The 27,644-nt window shown below is 38.0% G+C and overlaps 1 protein-coding gene across 12 annotated transcripts in view; it reads right to left on the bottom strand.

Annotated features, from left to right (window-relative positions):
- BAZ2B (bromodomain adjacent to zinc finger domain 2B) overlaps nt 1-27,644 on the bottom strand; it is a 111,924-nt gene that overhangs the window by 7,452 nt on the left and 76,828 nt on the right. For 6 of the 12 annotated variants that reach the window (XM_041405435.1, XM_041405486.1, XM_041405494.1 and 3 more), the window contains 18 exons: nt 27,359-27,451; nt 27,182-27,243; nt 22,787-22,852; nt 22,021-22,086; nt 21,343-21,387; nt 21,060-21,092; nt 19,806-19,871; nt 17,284-17,424; nt 16,282-16,536; nt 15,310-15,524; nt 13,843-13,917; nt 8,523-8,766; nt 6,865-6,927; nt 5,455-5,599; nt 2,262-2,926; nt 1,462-1,738; nt 1,152-1,307; nt 520-680 (listed from right to left, as the gene is read on the bottom strand). In XM_041405435.1, the coding sequence (XP_041261369.1) occupies nt 520-680; nt 1,152-1,307; nt 1,462-1,738; nt 2,262-2,926; nt 5,455-5,599; nt 6,865-6,927; nt 8,523-8,766; nt 13,843-13,917; nt 15,310-15,524; nt 16,282-16,536; nt 17,284-17,424; nt 19,806-19,871; nt 21,060-21,092; nt 21,343-21,387; nt 22,021-22,086; nt 22,787-22,852; nt 27,182-27,243; nt 27,359-27,451 (2,828 nt within the window). The remainder of the gene's footprint in view (nt 1-519; nt 681-1,151; nt 1,308-1,461; nt 1,739-2,261; nt 2,927-5,454; nt 5,600-6,864; nt 6,928-8,522; nt 8,767-13,842; nt 13,918-15,309; nt 15,525-16,281; nt 16,537-17,283; nt 17,425-19,805; nt 19,872-21,059; nt 21,093-21,342; nt 21,388-22,020; nt 22,087-22,786; nt 22,853-27,181; nt 27,244-27,358; nt 27,452-27,644) is intronic. The other 6 variants (XM_041405522.1, XM_041405477.1, XM_041405504.1 and 3 more) reach the window with 3 other exon arrangements.

A 27,644-nucleotide genomic window follows, 5' to 3' on the forward strand; every position in this document is an offset into this window, starting at 1 on the left:
AGTACTATAACCAAACATGAAATTTGATAACTTTACACCCACCTTGGAAAAATTCCAAAATCCAGAGAATTCTTAACTGTATCACACTCATAACCATTACATGTTCCCCATGGCTCTACAATACTCAAGCAAATTATTCTGAGGCACTAGTAGGCATTTGTGAAAGCATTAACAGCAACACTGACGCAAACCAGGCAGAACTGTGGCAAGCCCCGCAAGAGTTAAGCCGTCTCTGTGAAATACAGTTTTTGCATTCAGAGAAGGTTAACAAAACGTACACGAACTGCACTGCAGGAGAACACTCTCCAGGAACTGCCATTCTGAGCTTCTTCAGCTGAAGACTGAACTGCAGTAAAATGTTTCAAACACAAATCTCCATGATACTGCACAGTGTATTTGTTTCATGTGTAGGCAATTAGGATGGAATAAGAAGGCACTTATCAATACACAAAGACTGCTATATGCTTTAAATTCATACCATTCATTTTAAAGAGACATTTTACTGAAAGTTGGTTTTACCTTAACTTGTAAACTAGCTGATGCAACTCTCCTCTCTAGATCTTCCACCTGCTGAAGAATAGCAAGATCCATCTCCATAGCTTGTTCTTCTACTGACCAGTTTTCCACAACATCCCGAGTTACCTGGTTATCTTCATTTTCATTGATATCAATAATTGCAACTGTATTTGAGAATCACATTTTCATTATTTTAATTAACATTACAACTGCACTGGAAAATTCACGTTGATTTACCCGTTACTCCAGTTAAATGCTGAAGAACTGCTGTGAAAGTATACTATTCTTAAAATACCCAGTATGGACAACAAATTCTGTATGCTTTTAAACTTGCAATTTAAGGGCAAGAAGGGGAAGGAGAGGCCAAGTGTTACAGAGATGGAAAGAGCTTCAGAAGGTTACCGGAGCTTAAGAAGGTTACTTATATCACTAGAACTATTTAAATTACATGGCATTTCTCTAATCCACTAACTTTCCAGAACAGGGCTGGTGAAAGTGCAGCTAAAGATGAGGAGACCTTTACCTTCTTTCTCCAACTATTACTTTAACTCTCCTGCTACACATACGCCAGGACAGCTCTATGCCTGTTGTCTGGTGACCCAACACCATGTGTAACATAAATATCAACTACATACCATCCTTGTTTTTGATGCAGGCCAGAGTGATATAATCCATGTGTTTCTGTATTTGCTTTTGTAAGGCCTTTTCTCTTATTCCCCTGAGATGCAGCACTTTAAGCAAAGATTTTAGGTCTTCTGGATCAGTAATCCTCCACCACCCATACTGCATTTCTAAATCAAGACAAGCATATAAACACTTTGCAGGTGTTTTTTTAATGTGATCACACATGATCAGATTAGAAAATAAATAGGCAAATTATTCAAAAAATTGTAACATGATAGAGACACTGCAGAAATAATCATCTTACTGTTGCATTACACTTACCTTCTGGTATAGGCTTTGGGTTAGGATAATCTACAGGCTTGGCTACTTCAGCTGCTGTAGAAGGGGCAGAAGCTATTTTTTCAGCTTGTAGTGCTGGTGGTTCACTTTTACTTGCAGGAACACTAGATGCCAAGAATGAGTTACCATTTGCTTCTGATAATCCCAGCCCTGATCCCAGAGCAGGTAAAGGAGATGGAAATGCAACATTTGAAGTAAGAACTCCTGTAGGCCATCCACAAAACTGAAGTCCCATTATAGGTAGTCCTGTCTTCATCTGCTACAAAGCACAACTACCATTACTATAACCAAGAAACCTGAATGATGATTAGGATGCTATTTGTCAAACAATACTCAAAACAAAAAGAAAACCTTTACTTAATACTTCAGTTAGTTTCAGAAAAACTAATTAACACTGACATGTAATACTTACTAGGGCCCGGTTAATGCTAAAAACCAATAGCTTCTAAAGGTAGGATTTGGTGTGTTACACTTCCAAAAACTAGTTTGTATTTACTTGCTTTTCATTTAATACCAGTAGCTGACACCCCAAAAGCCAACTTAATTACTGAAATGCATGTACAAAATACCATACATGGGCTTACTTGATACATCATAATCTAGTATTATAAAACTTCTCTATTCTGTTTCTAAATGCTATTCTAAATAACATTTAGAAACAGAAAAAGAAATAAAGAAATGCAGATATAATGATTACAGATCTGTGAAATAATTTGTATCAACAGACATCCTGCCCAAATAAAGTCTGCAAATTCAAGCTATTCAAAAACTAATTTATTTACCTGCAGCGGTGACAATGCAAAAGGACTTAATCCCATGGGACTCTGAGCAGAGGTTGAGCTCAGAAGAGGAGACGGAACAGGTGATGGTGAGTTTGATGGTGGATGTGACTGAGGAGTGAGTGGGGCTGTAGTAGCTGGTGTGTCCACGTGGGTGACCGAAGTGTCATCACAGGGCACCCGCGGTAACAGGCTGAACCACTGCCTGCTTTTCTCAGTAAGAGTCTTCAACAACTGATCATTTGCAATTAGTGGTGAACTGTAAAACTTTCCTGTCCCACTGGCATTAGGACTGAAAAGATTATTAGACTCAGACTTCTCAATGGAGCTTTGTGATGCAGGGGGTTGCAGACTGCAGAGAGAGTTTTTTGAGTTACTTGGGTAAGATAATGTGCAGCCATTTGCTGCACTGCCATTAGGTTTTGGGGACATAGTGTCAGACTCAGGTGGCATTTTTGCTACCTCTAACAGTTTGCTTAATTTTGAAAATGACCCAGGCTTTTGTAGAAACAGGTTAGTGCTGTCCTTTTCTTTCAGATTTTCCTTTTGCTCACAGTGAGTTGTAGCTAAGCAATGCAATTTTTCTTCTGATTCAAATTCTTCTTCTTTGATATGCATACTTTCTTCCTTTTTTAATTTCTCTTTTTCTTTTGCAATTTCTTCTAGACCTAAAAAGGTGCAAGAAGCACAGATTACCTGTAACAGATCAACTATTTTACAAACTTTTTATAATCACAGTTTGAATTAAAAATAACTTCGTTTTTGGCTCAACACATGTTAGATTCCCATGTCTTTGCTGTTGTTGCTGTTAATGAAATCCCTTCTCACTTTACAGCACACTTTGCAGAAGGAAACACGTTTCTAGGCATACAGATTTAAACACTTCTAAACACCTCTAGGAAAAATCACTTCAACATGGCTAACACACTACTGGATTCACACATCTGAAGTAGTTTGCCAGTGCAAAGTCTCTGAAAGGGAAACATCTTTGCCACCTCTCTTTTTGCAAGACTCCACATGCCTCAGTGAGAAGCTTCCCTGGTGACATCAAGAGAGAGCAATATTTACAGCCCCAAGTTTATTTTTGCAACTGATCGTTTCATTAAACACACAGCCAACAATGAAACAGAGAACCAAAATTCCTGTTGCAAATCAAATATTCCCCAAATACCAAAATAACATGAAACATTTTACTTCTTTCAATACAAATCATTAACAACTTTAACTGTGCAACAATATCAACAGTCTGTGAAGTTTAATACTCTTTCAAGAGCCACCCAGCATGACTGGAACTTCACACAACTAAGCAGACAGCTAACATCTAAGCAATTTAAAGTACAGCAAGCAGAAGCTGATTAAAAAAAACCAAATTTCTTCAAACATAGGAGGTGCAAAAGATCTGAAGATCTAGCTTTTATAAAAAGACTTTTTTTCTCTTCTTTGCACTATTAGTCTTTCTTAACCATTTCTCTTCTACCCTTATATTGACTGCTAATTCAGACAAAAAGTCTTTAAAAGTATAAAATGTTTTTAAATAGAGAACTGTTAGCATAAGAGGAGGTGGTAGAAAATCCAATTCCTTATTTTATGTTCATCAGATATTGCAGTCACAAATAAACAGACAGCTTACAGCTCACGGCAAGCACATCTACAAATATTTCCTTGCTCCTGAAAAACTGTGATTCCTACAAAGAAAGTACATCCCCTCCTATTAAAACTCCAAAGTGTGTTCACAGTTATGGTCTGTATCAAGATATAAACAATTTAGGTATCAGCATAAACATGAAAATGACTACAGAAAAGGGATACAGAAGTTTTGTTTAAATGGACAGATCATTCAAGACTTTGTGTCTCCTCTTTCCAACGTTTAGGGTTATGGAATTAGATAAATTGTAGAATTTACATAAAGAGGGCAAACTAAGAGGTGAGGGGAAGAGGAGATAGGTGAGAATTTAGGAATACATGTGTTTTCTTTTTCAGGGAGATTAAACTTTCATCAAGACAACATTAAAAAACAGAGGCTCTCCCTACAGCTCTTGGCTAAAACCTTGTGTGAGTTTTTTTACTATTTTAAGACAGGTAAGTGTAAGTAAACTATTTTCTTTGTGTACCATTTCCAAAGCATTTGGGAATTTATCTGGTTAAAATATAATGAAATACAGTAAACCAAAAAAATGCAAGCAGTACATTCTGTATGCAGCTACTTGTGCAAAACCGTTCCTAACACAAAGCATAACTTGATGTGGAGCAAAAGACAGAGAGGGAAGTACTTTTTATGTTACCCATTTTAGAAAGAGAACTTGATGACCAAGATTGCATTTAGGGGAAGATCTAGGGCTTATTTTTGGACCACAAACCAGGCTCAAATTTCCTACTATGCTATACTGTTAATTAAACAGCTCTCTAGAATGATGTAATTCTCATGAGATCATGCAATTCTGATGTGCATCAGATCTTTTTCTTGCTGTTTTTTGAAGGAAAAAATGTGAGAGAAATGAGGTTTTGGTTCATCTATATCAAAATTAGAAAGGATTTCTCTGTGGCCAAAAGGAATGTATATGTTTAGAAATTCTAATACCAACAAAAAAGTCAGACTAATACATAATTTCTGCATCTATCCAATTAAAGGTGTGTGAAAAATTCAACCATAGTTAATATACAACTGTCACAACCCCAAAATTACATTTTAGTTTTAGCAACATGATTTCAGCAATTGCTGGTTAACTAAATCATGTAGTTGATTAGAAAACCAGGTACTTCACTTCATGAAAGTAATTGTCACATTTTTGCAGACATCTGTCATATTTTCATGCACAGAATAGTCTGTGCATTTGCAGAAAATCTGAGAATGAAATTTTTTTCTGCATTCTATGGTCCTCCTCATTTTCATACACAGATATCACTGCCATAGGGAAAGGTGAAATAGTTCGGAGTCAAGAAACTTTGCAGGTAGGTAAAAGCATAACAACTGAAAACTTCCAAAATACCAACCCTCGTTTTGAAAGGTATTACCTGATCTTTCATAACCAGAAAGATACCAGAGAACCACATTAAGGGGAGAGCTCTACTGACAGCAGCCTGAGGGCATCTGCCTGAGGGTGAAGACCTTGCTGCACAAAGCCAGTGCCTGCAGAGATGGGCAGCATATCTTGGCCTCGTGCTCCTCTGTGTGCCACCATTCCTTTATGGCTCTTACCTTCACCACTTTCCATGCCTTCTACAAAAATACCACCACACTGGGGCAGGATCCAGTACCGGCGCCTGTAACGGTCCTGACCAAACATCATTGAACGCAAACAGTGCGAAGCTTCAAATAACTTCTTTCTGTACTGGCTTTGTTGCTATTTAAAAAAGGGAGAGCATTATAAATCAGTGGGGATGGTTAAATCTCATTATTACAGAAAACATCTGGCTGCCAGACTGAACAGGAGTTCAAGGGTCAGACAAGGAGGCCCTCTCAGAGACTCGGGATAGTGGTGTGTCTGTGTGTTGTGATATTCTACTCACAGTTGCTGCCTTGATGATTTTACTCACAAAGCTTCCTTTAAAAAATAATCTATTAAAGCACTCCCTGGCTCAGCCTAGGATTATCCTCTAAAAACACACTGCAGTGGTGCACCTTGTCTTTTAATCCCTGACTCTCAAAAAGCAGTGGATTAAAGAAAGATTCATTGCACGAGAACAGCTGAAATCCTAACAATTACACATCAACAGCAAGTGGTAAACAGAGCCCTGAAGACAGATGATAATGCAACTTTTGATGGGAGACTAGTGAGATATTTTAACTGTTCATAAAAGAATGACAACAACAATACACAAAAATAAGCTCTGGCTTTGAACATAATACAGCTCTTTGAGGGGGGGCCAACAAGAACTTCAGTTAGTTTATTCAGTTCTTGCTTTGCTAAATTGACACTGATGGGAGTCAGGTGGAATCCTGGACTGCTAATTTACTGCAATTTGGAACGTGAGAGAAACCAACACACAAAGTCTTAAATGACAGATTTTCTAATAGGAACAATAAAAACATGGGCCATGAGTACCCCTAATTATAGCATTACATCTTTCTCATTTACACTTCTCTTTCTAATCTGTTGCTGCTTCTTTCAAAATGTGAAGCCCAGACAGTTCTGTATTGGCTTGGAGCACAACGGCAGAAATCAGCATGGAAAGGAGGGCATGAGAACAACAATCCATTGTATGACTGAAGCCATTGCTTCTCATATACAAAATTTGTCATCACTTTCTAAGCTCAACAAACAGGAATATATGAAGTAGATCTGGATAAAAAATACATTATTCTCTGAAGTGCAAATATATTATCAACTATTACTATTAACTGCTTTTTGAGTGACCTCTACTTAGTGCCACCAGACTAAACTCACAGTTCAGGTGCCATGACTCAGAGCATTATTCATATTTTCACAAAACAAGAGTAGATACTTATTTCAGTTTATATTAACTTGAAGCATTGAAATTTATGTTTAATATACTAACTCATACCCTATACTAACTCATATCATATACTAACTCATATTAATATACTAACTCATGTGATCACCCAGTGATCACATTTGTAGTAGAAAAAAGAGTAATGATCTCTTACCTTTGTCAGTTTTTCAATCTGTTTCTCTAATTCTTCAACACTTGCTGTCTGATCCCCATCATCCTATAATCACCAAATATATTGTCACATCACGTCTATTTCAGGATAAAATCATACTACTGTATTTTATCATTATTACAGGAAAAAGATGTAACAGAAAATCAGAGGAAAATACTAAAGAGAAAAAATAAGTTCAAATTGTGCGCTTGTGCAATATATTTCACTAGCAACAACACAACTGAAAAGAGGATACACCTTGAATCTTTTGAAACCACCCACGCGTGGACAAAGAAGAAAGCTCATGTTTGCTGAAAACAGGAAGTAACTCAGTTTGTGCATGAACACAACACTACAGAATTTAATCTTAGTTTCTATTAAGCTTTTTAGACAGATAGAATAATTTTAAGTGTTTCTCATGCATGAAATAATGGCATCTTCAAACCCTATCAGTAAGTCTTTGGTCAGTCCACATTTGCATTTCATTTCAATGTCTACATGAAATTGTAGAGCCACTTTAAATTATAACTCTGCTATAAAAGTCACAGCATCAATCCTGCTGATTTTTGAAGAGGAATGCATTCATGATTAAGTCTGTGGTTGCTTTCTTCTTGCCTTCTCTTCCATGATGAGAGTTTTAATTTAATTGAAGAAAATCTTTGTAGATAGTAGTAAGTTTCCAAAAGAATATGGTCAAAATCATCCCCACTGTAAGATACAAGTCTTGTATTTCTTGGCTTCAAAAAAGTGTACCAATGTAAAGCTGCCTGAAATACTACATAGAATACAAATGCAATGGAACTTCTGGTAGACCAGAAAATTAATTTCTGTACAGTTACTGGAATTTTGTCCATGAAACACCCAGTGCACCAACATAGGAGATTGTACAAGAGGAAAAAGGATTAAGGGATGGACTTGAGATTAGAAATCTAAATATTACTATTTTTAAAATTCTGAACTATTTTTAAGAACTTTGGGCTGTTCCTTTAAGGTATTCTCTTTAATTCATACAAACGATAGTACTTGAAATAAATCCACAATAACAGCACAGAGGGCTATTCCTACATTAGAAATTAGCTGGGTTTCTAATTAAGGGTGTATGCAGACATCTGAGTTCACATATGTTGGATATGTGCATTGTTCAAGCAGTCTTAAAAATCTTCAAATCTTGCATGAATGGATCATTTTCTGGCAAACAGAAAACATCCAGTGCAGCATCAAGTGCTTTAAAATGTAGTATTTTCTAATACTTGTGCCTTGCATCAGGTTCCATCCAGTGGAAGCCTGTGCATTTCCATTAAAAACCAGCTCAACAAGGTAAAAATCTTCCTCTAATGTATCTGACACCGACAAACAAAATTTATCACCTTGTGATCAAATAAAGTCAGGCAGTGACTATGTGGGGGTAGTTGTGAAAAAAATGCACAAAAAGATCACTCAAGCTTCAAAACAGAGAATGTGAAATGTAACTGCATTGTTTGTTTTTTAGTTAACAAAATAATAAAAACTAATAAAAATTTTAAAATGTTGGAGGTAAGTTATTCTTCCCTCCTTTTCATGGCAAGATTTTTGGAAAACAGTGCCATATTACAGAAAAACAGAAGGAAAACAAGTTTTAGCTTATTTGCAAATGAAGTTTCACTATACTGACAGTTCCCCACCTCATCATCGCAAACTTCTGCCTTTTTTCCTTTTTTATCATCTTTGTCCTCTTCATCCTCATCATCCTCATCCGCCTGATCATCGCTGTCATCATCATCATCATCGTCGTAGTCACTGTCCCCTCCCTTCCGCCGGCGCTTGCGGCCGGGTGCGGGTGTCTCCAAGGAATGGGCTTCCTCGCCTCCGTCCCCACTCCCCGCAGCATCTCTTTTACCCGTTTTCTTGGCATGAATGATTCTAAGCCTTGGAACACATGAGAAAGGGTGAGATGATGGATTATGGCTGTAGCATAAACATACCTCTCTTCCTATGAGATTGAAAGAAAATCATACATTTCAGATTTAAATTAGAGCTTCTGATCTATCATGACACTGCATTTTCTCAATATTTATTGTCACTAGTCAACAAGAAAAACTGATGTTATAAAACCCTTACTACTCGTGGTTCCATTCGGAATAGACTTTGTTTCTCCCAGGTCTATTTTACTGTGTAACTGTTCAGAAGAAATGAAACACAGGAGGGATTTTGAGAACTCAGGAAAGACGATACAGAAGACAGAACCATTTCAACTTTTTTATCCTTCATTTAAAGCATTTAAGAACATGATGAAAAAATACCTGTGTCTGAGCCAGGGAGGAAAAGGCAAAAATCCTCACTTGGAAGTATGAAACTATATACATTGCATGGCAACAGCAAGGTTGATTTAATTTATTTTTTTTTTTTTAATGTTAGATTTTTATGAACTTTAAATATTATTTGACTTCAGACCTTTAGCTGAGCATTTTAAGATATACGTTTTTTCCTGGGGAATTTTAGTTACCTCAACTACTACAGACTACTCAAACTGTCATTTTGCCTTTTATGAAAGAAAAGGGAAACTTACATACCAGTTATTATGGTTGTAGTAGACTTCCTTCTTCTATAAAACCCCTATAAGACAAGATTCCACACAGCAAAAATTACAGTTCCACCTATCAGGGAGCTTGCAGGCAAACATGCTGAACCACAGGAGGTGTATATAGCCAGGCTGAACCAGTCACTTATCACGCAGACCAAAAACGCAACTGACTTAGAAGAGATTCATAAACGTGTAGAAAAGACAAAGATTTTTTAAGAGATGACTGAAGAAGGTAGGATGGGAAAAGCAGAACGGTAACGACAAACACAATTACCAGGACGTAATTCTTCCTTGTCGTACTCCTCTCTCTTCCCATCCTACAGAACAATATTCCATACAGCAAGTGGCTACAAGTATGAGTGCTGTCCAAGTACTGGTTCCAGGGAATACTGAGAAATGGACCAGCCTTCTAAAATGCTGATAACCACAGCCAGTTCTCAACAGCACAGACTGAAATGAAGGTGTCACTGTTCAACTGGGAGCAGCACTTTTTTTAGAAAAAGACTGTTAGCCAAGAAATCAAGGGGACTTGAAAACTGCTAGGCTTTGGTTTCTTGGTGTGGTTTTGTTATTGCTGTTGTTTTGGGTTGAGTTTCTATGCACTAGTTAATCCACTGGAGAATTTATAGTTTTATACATTTATTTTTTCCATACTAAGTGGACATTTACCTGTTTTAGTGCATTAAAATATGTTTTTAAAAAATCTCAGGCCTTTCAGTGAATTTGAAAGCAAATAACATTTTCAGGTATGGTGCAAAAATCCTCAGTCTCACTGTGCATCAATACCACTCAGGCTATTGATTAAGTTTTTTAGAAAACTAATTTCCTTTTTACAAGGATAACTTCAAGCCTCTTCATGTAGACTGGAAATTCCTGCCAATACACAGGAATTAGCTACCAAAATCTCTAGTTAATGACTGGATTGTCTGCTGCAGCACTGGATGATTTTAGAGACAATTTACATACACTAAGATAATCTTGAAGAAACTCAGTAATAAAGCTGGCAAGTGAATGTTCCATGACCTGCCAACACCTCTTTCATATACCTAAAGGGAATCAGAAGAAACATAAAAAGTAACTTTTGCTGAAAGCAAAAATAAAGATGCAATGTTGTCAAGCACTAATGGAAGCTTGCACGATACTGCAAATTATCAAACATGCAAATGAACCAAAGATGCTCTTCTTTGATAGCACCACAAACAGAAGAAGGCAGCAGTCCCTACTCAGAGCAGTGCAGAGGCAGAAACCAATGCCAGCATAACTTAAAAAATGTACAGTTATTTCAAGAAGCAGCATGATTCTTCTGTTGCTACTTAGACATATGGCTCACTGAGAGAAGAAAACCCTCACTTAGGAAACTGTTCAGTCGTTCTCGCTTTCAGGTATGGACCAAACCTACACCTGCAACTGCTGAGAGAATCATGAAGTCTACTGACCTATAAAAAGAGTGGGTGGCCCATCAGAGAACCAGATGATTGACTTAAGCCTGCTCCAATCTGATCTATAATGCTTACTAGATCACAGAAGGAAAATTCACCTTCTGACTTAGTGCTCATGCCTACCCCATAATTTTTGCATGTAAGTAGTAGGTAGTACCAAGGCAAAGAAATTCTGAACATTGTACTTTTAACATACTTCAGCTTGCGTCTCAAAAAATTAAAGTTTGGCAAATCAGCATTAGCATCTCCTACCGAAACTCAGGGTGTAATTTCTCCCCTTAGTGACACTGCTTTTCATATAGAGTTCATCATTTAGAGTTGAAATGGTTTCATTCAACAGAAATTAACTTACACAGAGCATACCACAACACTGGCATGTGAAAATAGCACTGTTGCAGTGAAAAACTTAAGTCCTTTATAAAACCGAATTATTATAATAAACAAATTATTAAACTGAATTATTATTACCTAATTCTTTAAGAGGCAGTATTTCATTTTTATTATTGATCTGGCTACAAAAGAGATGCCAAAGAGAAGATATGTAATAGAAAAGGAGATGCTGAGACTTTGATTATCTAGTTTAAAAAAAAAATCACAGAATCACCTCAGGTCAGAGTCTGACCACAGCTGTCACACAGAAAGCACAAAGAAAGATGACTTGATCATATGAGATAGGTGCCTTTACAAAAAAAGGCACAAGATTCACACCGATATGTGATAGAGAAGGAATTAGATGCAACCTCTCATTGACAATCAGCTAAGCAGAAACAGTCCAGGCAGTTCAGAACTCAAATTTTCAACCATCTATATATTACACTTATTAAGATCCTTGAGGGAAGGAGGAGAAAAGGAGGGAAGAGTGGGGAAAGGGGTGAGAGACAAAACATCCCTTGAAACAAATTACAATGATTCAGTTTTACAACCTGGGATTTTACTGTTGCTTATTTGCATCTGTCAAGCACAGGCTTTTGCATTTATTTTTGCCCTCCTCCCCAGCTGAGAAGCTTATGTCATTAAAAAATGAGAACATAAGCACAAAAAAAAAATCCTTCATCAAACACATGTGATGCAGATACAATCTTTTCTCATCCCCCTTGGATATACTTGTAGCCAACCTGGACACAGTGGTTTGAAGATAAATGACAGCAAACACTGGCCAACCAGGCTCAGATTAAATAAATCCATTCCTCAGCCTCTGTTATTCATCCCCTAAACACTTCCCGCAGAAGGGGCAGGTGCTGAGGGGCACATAAAAGCCTGTAGGCACGTAAAAAGAGGTCACAGCTCTTGATCACACAGCAAGTACTCAACTAACAAGTTATTGCCATGCAAAACTCTTTGGAACTGGGATGCTCAAAAATAAGACCAAGATGTGAATGGATGGGGAAGATAACATGTAAGAATGAAGTCTGGAAGCAGAAGAAAATAGCAAAAAGAAGACTGAAGTGCCATTTCAGAGAAGTCCCAGAAGAGTTGTAAGGGTTTATGGAAAACACAATTGACATAATAAAGAAGAAAATATTGTTTAAAATTTATTGAAGAAGGCTCTTCTAAAAACTTCTTGGAATTCATCAGAAAAAGTGGAAAACTCAAAAATTTTGAATCAAAGATTGAGGGAGATGAATGAAGCTCATGAATTCAAAGAAGCAGAAGAGCAACATTTCTGAGCTCTGCTGCAATACTTGCACTCAAAAATAGGGAGAGCACTACTGGAACCCAAAACCCACACAGGAGGGGGAAAAAAAAACAAGACATGGAAAAATTATGGTAGCAAGGAGGACGAGCTTGGGACTTCAGAGTATGATGCTCACTACTTGACAGAGAAGAAATGAGAGATTATAAGGAAAAGGGAAGATCCTACATCTACAAGTACTTACAGTTTGATGGAGGGAGAGAAAGACTAAGCAGACCGTAAGAAGACAAGGAGAGGGAAGGCTCCCATTTTGCTAATGATAAGTTGGCTACATCAGAACTTCATAAACACTTCTTAAACCATATCCCATAGAGGGGACACAGATGAAGACAGGAAAAAAGTAACTGGGTTATCCTAAAGGTTAAAATACATTAACTCTGTGCAGACTGGGATTTGTGGTATTAGTAGAAAATGTCTTTTTATTGGTCTAATTTTTTCCTCTACCTCCCTCTTGTCCTTCTTCTTTACTTCTTTCCTTCTTCCTTCTGAGATACATTAAAGGGAAAAAATGGAGACATAAGATTAGAAATGAAAGTACCTAAAGCAAGGACTAAGAAAGGATTTACTGTTTCTAGCAAGAGGTAAAGATGACAAAGAAAAAAAAAAGCAGAGTCTGGCTATGCGTTTTTACCCCCTGTGATTCATTAACTTTATGCCGTCCAGCTTCCTGACAGTTGGAGCCAGTATGGTTGCTGTATGGAATTTTGTCTTGTAGGATGGGAGAACAGTGAATATGAAACTGACAACCCTTAAGAAGTTCAAATTTTACCTTAAACAGAAATATAAGAAATATAAAAAATATCTCAAAGCTTGCAATTTACACATGATCCCTAGCTACAGGGAACAACGTGACATTGACAGATGAGAAACACTAAGATAACATAAATTAGCAAATCACATTGTCCTAAAATGCCTTTCAGAATGAACACTGGGAATTATGGTAGGTCCAAATAAACTTTGATTATGTCAAATAGCAATTTTATGGGTCCTTTAATATTCCAATTAAAAAGTTTTTTGTTTCCTCCAAAGAATACAAAATTAGACTTGATTTTGCTCCAATTCTGAGTGACACTAACCCTCTGAATCTCATGCACCTTTAATAGACTGACTGGTGTTGCAACATCCCAAACCCGCATCTGTCTTAATTAAGCAGTTTGATTGCTGATGTCTTGGTCAACCTGTAACTTCATAAGCTGATGTTGTACTTAAAACCAATTCCCTATATAGCAGTGTATGCGACCAAAGGCAAAAAAGAAAAATATTGTAATATTTAAGGAAATGAAACTTACTTCCGAAGTTTGCCTTCAACCATCCATTTATCTCTCCTTAAGTTTGACATATAATCAATGTTTTTATCAATTTCACTGTCAAAGATGAAAATAATCCATTAACTGTGAACTTACGTATCTTTTTTCCGATACACATTTATGTACAGACACTTTTCCCTCAAATAACTGTCTTTTGAGAAATCATTAAAATTCAAAATAAATCACTTTAAAGCTAGGAAATCACAATACTAGGAATGCCAGTGTAGCACACTGCTGTACTCATGTCAGTCTTTATCCCCAATATCACCTCAGCTTTCTTTCCACAAGTAGCATGGCATTCAACATTTCTTTTCATAGCTCTAGTTCAGTGTCAAGCCTCCAAATGTCTTTGCCACAAAGCATGTAGCCCTGTGATGAAAAAACAGTTACCACTGGTACATCTGAAGTATTCTACCTAGGATCTCTGGGATCTACAATCCACCATTCACTTTTCACTGCAGAAACTGAAGAACCAAAAAGAGGGCTTCGGTGCAGTCACCGTCTACACGCCCATGTCCGAGACATCCCGGCCTCAGCAATTCAGCAGATTACAGTTGTTTCTATGATCAAAATATAGAAACTCAAGTTCTAAGCGAGCATTTTTACACATGGGACCTAACAATCATCTGCAATGAGGAAGTTTCTTTCTATGATGAATTTGACTGATACATGTGAACTTCCTTGAACAGCTGATGCACAGCCCTTGCTCTGCCCACTTCTGCTATTTTTCAACTTCGGAAAACGTGAAGCATCTCTTCCATTCCTGCCTTATGCAATCCTGATTAACTTTTACAGCACAGTATACCAAATCCAGCACTCAATTAGGTAATGAAACACTTTACCATAGACAGACAGTCTGTGGAAGAACAGGAATCCCAAAAAATGGCATTTCCTAACTTTTTGTTGCACATCGGTGGGTTTTGACAAGTTGTTGAACATAGGGGGGGATTTAAAATTATGAAATGTTACACACTACTGACCACAAATGTACATGTACACCTTCTTGAATTACTGTGATGATACATCAAGCATGCCACCTCACCTCATGACCCTACTTAAAGACACACCTTCAAAACTTCTTCAAAAACAGAAGGAAAAAAGGGAAAATAGTGTACTCCAGAAGCCTTGAACAACTGTTCTAAATTATTCCCTAGAATTCCTAATAAATTTCTTGGTAATTAATCTCATCTTTTATTCCAAAAATTGCTAGAGAAATTTTGGTTCAGGCTTTGAAAACAAAATTACAGACCAAACATGGAAAAGTTACATTCTTCCATCATATCAACAGTACATAAAGGTAAGAAGCAGTAACTCAACCAATTTCAGCTTTCATTGTAAGAAGAACATAAGTAGTCCTCCTGTAACGGAATACAGTGAATACACAGTATTTCTCAACTACAACATTTTTTGTAATTTTAATTTCACACACCTGTTTGGGAAAAAACTTACCTTACTACACTTTTGCTGCATGCTAACTCATTGACCAGAAAAGCAAGTACTGATGCTTTCTGAGCTGGAGAATGTGCCTGAAAAGCTTTTGTCTTCAAGCTCTCTGTCAGCTCTGTTTGCCCACAATGAGCCTCCATGAAAATCTGCAGAATCTCAGACACATTATCTCGATTGATACCAACGTTCAGTAAGTGTTCCCCGAGAATAGTTTTAGCCTAAAAAGAACAAAGACATTTTAAGCAATCATGTTTTAAAAACACCTTTGTAGGCTATATTACTGTTCATTGAAGACGGTATAGTTTTGTTTGGTTTTTTACATAAGAACATCAAACAGATTATTTTCTGAGACTATTCAAATGTAAATCTTAAATACAGTAACAAATTAGAATGTCTTCACTTCTAAGTTTTTAAAAACAGAGATAATATTAGCAATAATTATATAGATTACATGTAAAAAGGCACGGTCCAACTGAAAACTGATGAATACTGCTGTGTACAATGATACTATAAAGAGCTCTAGAGTGGAAGAAAGCTATATTGACTTGAAAAAGAAGATCAGTAGCAAAGAGAGTCATGAATGAATTGGGGTTTTGATGCAGTGACCTAGACAGCAGACCTTAGGGAAAGAAATAGCAACATTCACTGAGACTATAACATGAGGATAAGAATGCAAAGGAATAGACAGAAAGGAATTAAAAGACATGGCCACAGATGTGACAGTGCCCTACAAAAGGTCCAAATAAAAATGGGACGTGTGTTTGTGTGAACAGAAAATGCACAGAAATTTATCATGTCTGGAAAATGGGAAGGCTGATGGGACACAAAGTTTTGGAATAACTTTAGAACCGTGACACTGAAGAAAAGAATTAGGAAAGACAAAGGAAAGCCATATGAGAGAGGTGTCGTCAGAGACGCATTATGAAGAACGCGTTCGTATATACAGGGTGTTTACTATGGATTTTTTCTTTTTACCTTGTATCCTGTACCAAGTCCAGGATCGCACACAGCTGCAGATACAAGTTTCACAAGCAAGTCCTGTACTTCTCCCATGCTGTCCCCTATGTTGAGCAAACCCTCTTGAAGAACACTCAGGGAGGGAACATCTATGGTCACATCAAAGCCAAGAACTTTACCGAAGTTACGCAGGAACTGCACTACCATGAGACAATCGGAAAATGTGCTTCCATCAAGAACGAGGCCTGGGATGCGAGGCAGCTCTGGGAAAGGCTGGAAAGCAAAGAAAAAAAGTGAAAGATTCAGTAGCATATTTCAAAAGGAAATTTTTTTTATAACAGCTGGGAAAGTTGACTGACACTTACTTCTAACCTATAGCACGACAATACTGGAAGATTGGCAACCTTCCTTCCAAGGGGTACCCTGCACCCCTTGTCCATTCAATGCTGAAGCACACTTAAATTTTCACAAATTATAGGAGGCAAGAGATTAAGAAATACATCCTTTTTGGCCAGGAGACACTGTAAGGATCTATTCTGAGCCAAATTACTGTAAAAGGTGGTGTAAAATTATTTAGTGGAAAAAGGAAGGGATTTCTCTGGAACAACATTTCTTTTGAACCCAACCTTCGTCAAGTCCTTACGGACAAAAACGAAGAACTCAGAACACTGGGAGAGTAACTCATTTTGAGCAACATTTAAGAGTTCTCTAGATGACTATATAGTGCCTGTGTACTGTGACATGATGCACATTCCTGATATAAAAATAACTTGAGTAAAGTATTTTTTTTAAGCAATCATGCTGTTTGGGAAGCAGGCCTCTTTTAAACAAAAAGCTTTTAATTAAGTAAACATACACTACTGTGAAGTGTTCTAGTATCTTGTATTTGTATATATTTCAAATAGCTCTCTAATTACCTCAATTAAAACTTGAATGCTTTGAGTGTGGCTGCAAGAAGAAAGTTATTGACAGAATTATAAAATACACAAACAAGAAGTAAGTCTATGTTGTTGTGATTACCTTCTGGTCTGCTAAGCACATATCTTCATTAGGCTTCTTTAGCTCCTTTGCCATTTCTAATTCCAATCTTCGCTGTTCCAGTTTACGTTCCTTATTTAATCTTTTTTCATCACGTTTCTCTTGCTTTAGCCGCTCTTTTTCCTTAAGAGAATTAAAAGGGAAAAAAATAAACCCCACATATTAAACTTACAAAGGAACGACCTAAGAATTTGAAAAGCACTAGGTCTGTAACCTTAATAACTGCCACATCAATTAAGGAACCTGCATTAAAGTAAAGGGGAGGGGAAAACTAGAACAAAATCACTGAATTTGTAAAGCAATCTAAGATTCGCTTTTTTCTCTCCTGTCCATACAGACACAGGTTTCAAGTATGTTTGCAAAGAAAAACTCTTTGAAGTACCATTTGAGAAAGATGACGGAGTGAAAATATGACAAAGAACTGCCATGAAGGCACCTGATTTTAAAGGCTCTGCTTAACCCCAAAATCGTTAATCTGCACCTGCTACAGCAGAAACCACTTAAGAAACCCCTCTAAACAATACATGGTTTAAGAAGTCCCATAATATATAAACTAGATATGAATACCTTATAAAACACAACTGATCTTTTCAAACACAGGTAGCTTCTGGCCTTGAATTACCATACACTTTGCATGCAGCCTGAAACTGAACATGTTGTCCTTCATGTCTTATATGCACCATAAAAACACACGCATCATCAAGTGAGAAGCCAAGCATCTACTGTCTCTTCAACACTCTCCACAGTGGAGTCACACCAATACTACACCAACTCTGTAACATGCCAAAACTGACTATGAACCCAGAGCTCCTGTGGCCTTTCCCATCCCCGGTGCCGGGGTTCTGCTGCCAATCCACCGTCCTGATGACACAACTGCCCACACACCTCTGTGCAACCAACATCGAGTGTAAAATCTATGGAATCTGCCAGACATCAGCACCACCTGTTCAGAGCACATAACTGCGTATAACACACGTATGTGTGTGTGCCTCCACTCAAGAAGCTGATAAAATACAAAACTGAAGATGCTGCACGTGCTTTTCACCTGCAGACGCAGAAGGGCTAAAGAACCACGCCAAGATGCTTCCCGTTACTCAGAACCACTCCCTACTATTCTGTTAGCTTAAGAGGTCACTCTCCTCTTCCATTTACTACCACCATATTTTGCAATAATGAGAGTACGGGCAATACTAAGTCAGGCTCTGCTGCATTTGTAGGTCAGTATTAACCACTGACTTCTCTGTAGAGTTCTGGCAGGCCCTATGACTTTCTATTCTACATGGAGTTTTACCAGACCACTAGTGACACCTGTGGATAATCACTGTGAGTGCACAGAGATCATGACTTCTACTACTACAGTCTTTAGTGGATTTTACGCAAGATCAAGTTTCACATTACACACAAAGAACATATCTGGACCAGTCAATTTACACTGGCAGAAAAAAATGCATTGACATTCAGAACTACCCATCTGCTTGCTGCTCTACAGCTGCGTAAGCATCCTCTGTACTGCCAGCATAGGCCCTCTTTATCTACACCGAGTTCTTAATAGACGTCTTGTATAGAAAAATCACAATACACTAAAGAACACACAAAATCCCTAACTTGACGCTGATTTGCTTTTTTATTGCCTTTTATCCTAGCCTATGTCAATGTCCCAAGGTCATCCAGCATTGCTTACAACTTGTTTTTGCCAATTCAAAACAGAAGAAAACAAGAGATGTATATATGGATATTTATGTGGCCACACAGTAATTTACATTAATAATGTAAATTTATGATTAAAACCAAAAACTTCAGTTGCACTACGCTTCATAAATCTATTTAAACATTACTTCTACTGGTTGAAATAAACACTATTCTATGACTATTAGAGTAAAAATATAATTGGAGCACTGGATCAGACTAAATGACCATTTAGCCTGGTAGCCTGATTTCCAGCAGTGGAATGGGTGCTTGGGGTATCATCTTCCTCTATTTCCTTGTAACGAAGTACTATTCATTTCTTCTGAGGTTTGGTCAGTCACTTTTTTTGAAATTTGCAAATACATCCTAGAGAGAAGTTTTAACAACTTCCTTAACAACTACGTGTTAGAACGATGGTTATCTTATTTGAATATCTTCATTATCTGCACTTTACTTACAAAAGTTTCAGGATATGGACATAAAACAAGTCTCAAGATATAGAAATACATAAATGTAAAACAAAAAGTACATTAGTAATTGTGGAGCTTTTGCATTTTACTTAGGTTTCCTCTCAAAAACATCCAGAACTCTCAAAACTGGGCAATCTGCACCAATGTTCAACCCTCTCCCTCCAAGTAAAAAAGCTTTTTTAAATTCGAACAGAATTTCCTATATTTTAATTTGTGCCTTATGTTTCTTGTCCTACTGCTGCAATGTACAAAAATCAAATTATATATAACATAAAAAGACATCACTCTTCTACAGATGACTGCAGAACGAAACTAAGAAAACTTCAAACTTTCAGAGTTAATACTCACTTCTGCTTTTTTACGTGCTTCCATGGCTTTCATAAGCATCATATGTTGTCTTCTCCGTTCTCGTTCCTGTTGAAGCGGTAATATTAGAACAAAACTAAACCATATTTTCAAATCAATAAAAAAGCGGAGTAACAAATTTAGCATTAATAGACAAGTCACAGTAAATACTAAATATAGGACAAGAATGGCCAAGTCTGTGCATGTTTTAGTTCAGGTTTAGAAAGCAAATACAAGAACAATCAAAAGCAAAAAGGTAAAGCAATGAACATGGAGACAGTGTAAATAAGAAGCATACAGATTTACTTATGGTCAGTTGTGATGCTCCTTCATAAGCTGGCAGAACAAAAAGCAAAATGGTTGGCTGGAACAGGTCAGTTACCTTACATCTGCTATGATGGAACTTGCAATTTACTTCTTCAATAGCCAATTCAGCAGAAATTTTAAACTGGTCTTTTTCAAACATTGCAAGTATTAACATTTTTCTAACCAAGCAACAAATTAACATGATCAATTTTATCAGCTCTAGTTCAGTTTTAATCAAGCCAGTGGTGGTGCATGAACATATGCAACAACACTTGCTTTTACTGATGCCTGTCCCTCAGTAAATTATGTCAGTAGCTTCAAATGCATTAAGGAGCAGTATTCTAAGACACTAAGTACAGGGGATTTGCCTTCAGCTTAACAGCTGAAGAGCAAATCTCAGCCCCAGCAAAGGCTACAGGAATTTTATCACCTAATTTGGTGAGGAAAGAATTACATTCTAATATTTCATTGTATACTTATAAAATTATGTATTTACCACCAACTGAAAGCTAATTTCCTCAGTATCTTACAAGGGGAAGACATCACCCTGATTTCTAAAACAGGTTAATTCAAATTGTGTTTAAAATGTCTGGTTTCATTCCCAGTGAATGGGACAAGGCTTGCAAAAATCATCCAAGTGACCATCCTAATGATTTTGCATCAATCCATGATTTTATATACTAGTCAAATTTTTACTGGGACATCAATAACATAGATCCCTGGTTAAAAACCACATTTAGTTATTGTCACATTCAATTTATACACATGTTCAAGACATGTCTTTTTTTCCTTAACAGACAAGACAAGCAGATGTATGCAATGCACTGTGCTGTAAAGCCATGCAGCAGTATGTAATATGACAGCAGCCAGTGCTACATTTTATGCATTGCTATGACAACCATATCACAACCAAATCACAATGCGGTGTTAGATGTACAAAAATAAACATACCCATACCATATCTAGTCTATGCCTCTCCAACTCCTGGTAGAAAGAGTTGGCACAACATTATGAAACAGAAATCACAAAGTCATAAAACCACTTTATAATCCCCCAAAAGACCCCAATACCAAAGCAAAGCAAAAAATCGTAAGGCGAAAGAAAATCTGTGCAGGAATCAAACCCAGAAGTTTAAAAAGGGCATTTTTGAGGATTCCACCCCGCCCCCATACAACTGAAAGTGGCAGCTGACAATTGGCATTCTGTCTCTTTGGTCAACCAAACTTATACCAACCTGGTGCTTCAGAAGAACAGCCTGCTGTCTTCTCATCTCTTTCTCCTTCAACAGAAGAACAGAAGTGTATTTTTTTAAAACATCCATCAAAATTTGCTTACCAAATTGCACAGTTCTGCCACGCGAAAACAGCACATCTGAGTTAAATTCTAACTTACAGAGAAGTATACACAACATACATGACAGTAAGTCTGGTGAGTTGAGAGTTCCATGATAGAACACACCTAGAATACTGAAGCAGCAATAGAAGTACTTATATATATATATATATACACACACACAGACAACGTATTTTCCAGTATTTGTCAAAGAGTTCTGTAGTCTTGCATGCATTACAGCCTAGAAAAGACTATGCTTGCCAAGAAACAACATCATTTTTTGATACAGTGTGCTTAAAAGAGTATTGCGAATAATGTTACTGCATGAGCATTTTGTTAGGCAAACCATGGTAATGGCATATAAAGCACTGTCTCTGTATATCTGTGTGTGTCACACATACACAAATTCCTCTGCATGTGCTTCATGCCTTTTTATAACCATACATACATGGCATTATTTGCTGTCTCTATGTACAGCTTCATTATCCATGAATAGCCTCCCAGATTTATTGCTTTTATACATCAACATACGTTATGCACAATAACACAGTTCTTCTTTTTGGAGCTCCTCTAAACTAACCTTTATTCGTTTTTCCGCTTCCAATAATTTGGCATTTGCTGCTTCTTCCTTCTTTTTCTTTTTAGCCTGTGCATGCAAAACAGGTCACACAACAGCACAATCACAACTTGAAAATAATCTGACTAGAAGCAAAGTTATGTATTTTTAAAAGTTAAGGACATCATCACTTACTGCGTACATTGCAAGAAATCTCTAATGCAGCTTTCACAATCAATTCACATTTCAGTTACTTAAAAAAAATTCAACCAAAATTTCAAATCCCACTCAAAACTGTTTCACCTGGCTATTTTAAGAAACCAACACACATAGAAATGGCAAAGAGATTACTATTAATTTTTATGGCAATGGAGACTTGAAAACTAGCAATTTATCTTTGCTAGTACACTAGCAAAACTGTAGAGTATACTCTAATACAGACATAGTATTTCTAAACCCACTGCACTTCATATAGAACAGAGCATTGTATTAATATCCTGCTACTGCAAACTTTTTCTCTAAGGAATTGCTCTGGTGTTAACTTATGTACACACAAGACTATTCTGATAGAAAATCGTGAGCCCAAGTGTGAATACTTGTAAGATTATGGATCACAGTTTATGCTGACCTTTTAAGAAAAATAATTTAAGACACATCTTTGAACTGGCCTTTGGAAATAAGGTTGTTAGAGCTGCTATATTTAGTTACGCTTCTAACTACATGTGTCACTACTAAAATACAACATTTTAGAATGGCAATGGAAAAATTACATTTGAGCCGTTATTTTTACCTCCAAAATTTGCTGAGCTCGAAGTTCTTTCTCCATTCTAATTTGCTGAATTCGCTTAATTTTTTCCTACAAGGGTAAGAAAGTTAGTTCTTTAAAAATATATATAAAGGAAATTATACTTTTTTTAATACATATACTTTTACATACTATACTTTACATACTATACTTTTTAATACATATACTTTTACATTTTAAAAATGACAAAGTTTATACATACTTTTTTGTTATTGAGTTTCACCCATTTTAGTGAACTGCTCCCGTAAGTTTAGAAATTGTACTAGTATTAGATGTCTGGTATAACCCTGAAGGAAGCCACACCTAGTTATGCGTGGGTGCTCATGTTTAAGTTGTCAAAGTTTTTATTATTTTTTTAACACCTTCAAAAGGCCCAGATTAATGACCAAGTAAGGAAACTACAGTATTCCAATTCCAGCTGACAGTGGTGAAGCTAGTTAAGAATGAACAGAAGGGTGAGCTATGCCATGAACTAGATGATGTTTTGAAGTGATCTCTCTGACCAAAAAATAGCAAGGTCTGTCCAAGCATGTTTGTGCCTCGGTTCTTGCAGCCTCTCTCAGGCCATTACGGTCCCATGGGCAGCACAGTGAGCTGAGCTCAGCAAAACCCAAGGCTCACGCGTGCTCTGTCAGCCAGGAACACTCCCCCAACATGCACCTGGGCAACATGCTCAGCTAAGTACACTCCAGCTTATCCAGATATTTAAAGCACTCAGGTAATTGATGCTAATTTTGGAAGCTTTAGTACGCAGTTTAGTGATGGAATTTTATACATGCTGTAACAAAAGAAGTAATTGGAACAGGAACCATGGGTACTACAACACATTTAAGCATGTTTCATCATGGTGAGAAGAAAATGATCAAGTTATGCCCTCCACAGATGGATGCTGGGCAACCATATTCTAATATATTCTTCTTCATAAATTAATTCCTAAAATCTGAACCAAGCCTTACCACACTGATTGAGAAATGTAATTATTGCAAACACAGGAATCATTTCACACTACCTGTGCTGCATAGGTTTGTCTGTTAAATTAGCTATTAAAAATTCATTATTTGATTATCTCAAAAGATCTGAATGAGCCACAGTGACTAGGGAGGACCATTTTGAAGAACAGTGCATACATCCAGCTGGACTTCCTGTAAAGTTTTAATAGCAAAACCCAGACCATGGAATATCCCTGCAAGCTGGGGGAGGCGTAGACCAGAAGCTCAATGAGCTCCTCTGGACCAGCAGATGCTTTCCCAACAGTGAGGGGAAAGCCCATCTGTACAGAATACATTGCTTTCTTGTGAGCTGGCCTGAGACTCTTAGAACAAGGATAACTCTAAAATTTTACTCTCTGGAGAACATATAGTGATGTATACACTTTATTGAAAAATAACTAAAACCAAAACCAAGCTCGTAAGAAAAGATAATTTAAAATATTTAACAGTAAAAGAGCAATCATGGATGAGAAACACATACCAAGTTTTCTGACAAATAGAGCTCAAATACATGAAGTCTAATAAACTCCAGGCAAATCCTATGAGCTCTGTAAACTGTTGAGAAGTCCAACATAATACAATCTTATCAAGAAAATTAATTCAGAGGCCTTGTTCAGACAGTGCTGAACTTTCTAAACATGAAGCTTCCATGTGAAGCTCACAGCATGGGCCTTAAATCTCTATTATCCCCCATTATACTTGAAAACAAAACAGTGCAAAAGTTGAAAGCATATGCTACACCCTCTTACAGAACCAAAGAATCACCAGCCTGGAAGACACTTAAAAATCATCAAGTCCAACCCAGCCCCAACACCTCAACTAAACCCTGGCACCCAGTGCCACATCCAGGCTTTTTTAAAACACATCCAAGGATGGTGACTCCATCACCTCCCCGGGCAGACCATTCCAGAACTTTATCACCATTTCTGTAAAAAACATTTTCCTAATATCCAGCCTGTATTTCCCTTGGTGTGGTTTGAGGCTGTGTGCTCTGGTTGTGTCAGTGCTGCTGGAGAAAGAGCCCAGCCCCAGCTGAGCACAGCCACCTTTCAGAGCTGTGCAGAGTGATAAGGTCACCTCTGAGTCTCCTTTTCTCCAGGTGAGCCCCCCCAGCTCCCTCAGTGGCTCCTCACAGGATTTGTGTTCCCAGCCCCTCTCCAGCCTCGTTGCCTCCTCTGGATGCGCTGGAGCATCTGAACGTCCTTCCCAAACTGAGGGGCCAGGACTGGGCACAGCACTTGAGGTGTGCCCTCAGCAGTGCCGAGGGCAGGGGCAGAATGAGCTCCCTGCTCCTGCTGGCCACACCATTCCTGATCCAGGCCAGGAGCCATTGGCCTTCTTGGCCACACTGCTGGCTCATGTCCAGCCTGCTGTCCACCAGGTCCCTCTCTGCCTGGACACTGTCCAGTCACACCATCCCCAGCCTATAAGGCTGCAGGGAGTTATTGTGGCCAAAATGCAGGACTCTCAGCTCCATAAAGGTAAGAGTTAACACAGCAAACTTTTAAGCAGAGATCAGAATAAAGAACTATATCAGAGAAGAAAGTACTCTGTACATTGAAAAAATGAGTTTTATCAGGTTACACACCAAGAAGGAATATGATGACGACAAACAAGGTCTGGATTTGATGCATTTGACAATTTAAAAATTCTTGCTCCCTGGACCCCTCAGAATGTAAGGACCACTTGAAAATCATAGCATGCTCTTTTTCTCTAACAAGTATGGGCTGCCTTAAGAAGTGAACAGCTTGAAACTGTCATGATCTACAAAAGAGCAGACTGCCTGAGGCTGGGAGGGACACCTGAAGTCACCTTGTCCACACACCCCCAGAAGGGTCACCCAGAACCAGTTACCCAGGACCACATCTAGGCTGCTGTTGAAAATCCATGTGGGAGGCTCCACATCCTCCCTGGGCCACCTGCTCCAGCTCTCAGTTGCCATCTTAGTGACAAACTGTTTCCCAATGTTCAGAAGGAACCTCCTGTCACTGGGTACTTCTGGGAGAAGTCACCTCTTTGCAACCTCCCTCAGGTACTCAGCAATATTAGCAAGATCCTCCTGAGCCTCCTCTTCTCCAGTCTGAACAGTCCCAACTCTCTCAGTCTTTTCTACTCTAAGTCATACCTGGTAGAGTGACAACTTCAAGTTCTGTATCTACTACACTGAGCACTTTCTTAAAAAAAAAAAAAAAAAAAAAAAAAAAAAAAACAAAAAACCCCACAACATTTAAACAGTTACCAACAAGAGCTAATTGTTATCTCTTAAGGTGATATTTAAGGGAGCCTCTAATGGCTTACTGTCCTTTTTGTATTGGGGTGCCCAAAACTCTCCCCAGGACTCAAGGTGAGGCCACCCCAGTGCAGAGCAGAGTGGGACACACCCCTCCCTGCCTGGCCAGCAAAGCTGGGTGTGATGCCTTCCAGGGCAAAGATGTTCCTCCTGGGTGAACAAAGATGTTCCTCCTGGGTGCCACTGCCGACTGATATCCAACATGCCTTCAACCAGGACACCCAGATCCCTTCCTGCAGCTGCTCTTCAGCCCCTCATTTCCCAGTTTATAAACACAAGAAGGATTGCCATTAATATATTTGAAAAAACTTTTTTCAAATATATTAATGTTTTCTATTATTAATTTATTAATTTTCTATTAAAATTTATTAATTTTCTGTTGTCCCCCATACTTCTGGCAGCTTCAACTTCAACTGAGGGGTTGGCCACATGAATTTTCTCTCTACACTGGCAACCAGCATCTCTGTCTTCTTCCCATGTCACTTACAGGCAAACCAATACTAGTGCTTTTTCCAGGTGTTGGGATGCTGAGATCATATACAGATATTGAGGGGATGTAGCACGTCCCGAGAAGAAGGGCAAGAGAGCTGTGGAAGGGACTGGAGCACCAGAACAGCTGAGGGAGCTGGGAAAGGGGCTCAGCTCAGAAAAAAGGAGGCTCGGGGGGACCTTCTCACTTTCTCGAACTCCCTGACGGGTGCAGCCAAATGAGGGTCAGACTCTGCTCCCTGGAACAAGGCACAGGACAAGAGGAAACGGCCTCACATTGGACCAAGGGAGGTTTAACTTGGATATTAGGTAACCTTTCTTCATGGAAAGGGTTGTCTAGCTTTGGCACAGGCTGCCCAGGGCAGCAGTGGAGTCACTGTCCCTAGAGGAATTTGAAAGATGTGATGTGGCACCTGGGGACATGGGTTAGTGGTGGATTTAATGGAGTTTAGAATTTTAACTAACATACACTGTGTGCTCTTTAGAACTAGAATTAAAACATACACTTTGTAATCAGCATACTTAGTAATTGACTAAATATTTGAAATACACCTTACTGAATTATAATGAAAACATAATGTAAAGAGATTATATAGCAATTGCATAGTTTACCTGTTGCTTCATTATCTTTATCTGCTCCTTTTGCTTTCGCTTTTCTTCAGCTGCCATAATAGCTAACAAACAAAAGCAAACAATATCAGCAGAACATGGCAAGAGACAGGTAACTTTTCATAAACACTTTTCAAAAAAATCCCCTAGCATGCACAACCTTGCACAAGTAATACTTACCTTGCTGTTTTTTTGCTTCTTTGGCAGCTCGTGCTTGTTCCTGCTTCTGAAGCTTTCTCAGTAGCTTTATTTGTGCTGCTTGCCTAGCTATTTCTGTTACAAAAAGAAAATATTACCTTCATAAAAACAGTGCTCTCCAACAACAGATACAGTTCATGTTCCAGACATTTGCGTGTTGTAAAGGCAGAGCAAACAGAGGATTTGTTTTGCACACACTGGCGTCTACAAAATTTTTCTATGAACTATTAATGGCACATCATGTATCAGTAACTGGTGCTCCATTAAT

This window comes from Onychostruthus taczanowskii, unplaced genomic scaffold, assembly GCF_017590055.1.
Source record: "Onychostruthus taczanowskii isolate IOZ18803 unplaced genomic scaffold, ASM1759005v1 scaffold10, whole genome shotgun sequence".
In the NCBI taxonomy this organism is placed as follows: domain Eukaryota; kingdom Metazoa; phylum Chordata; class Aves; order Passeriformes; family Passeridae; genus Onychostruthus; species Onychostruthus taczanowskii.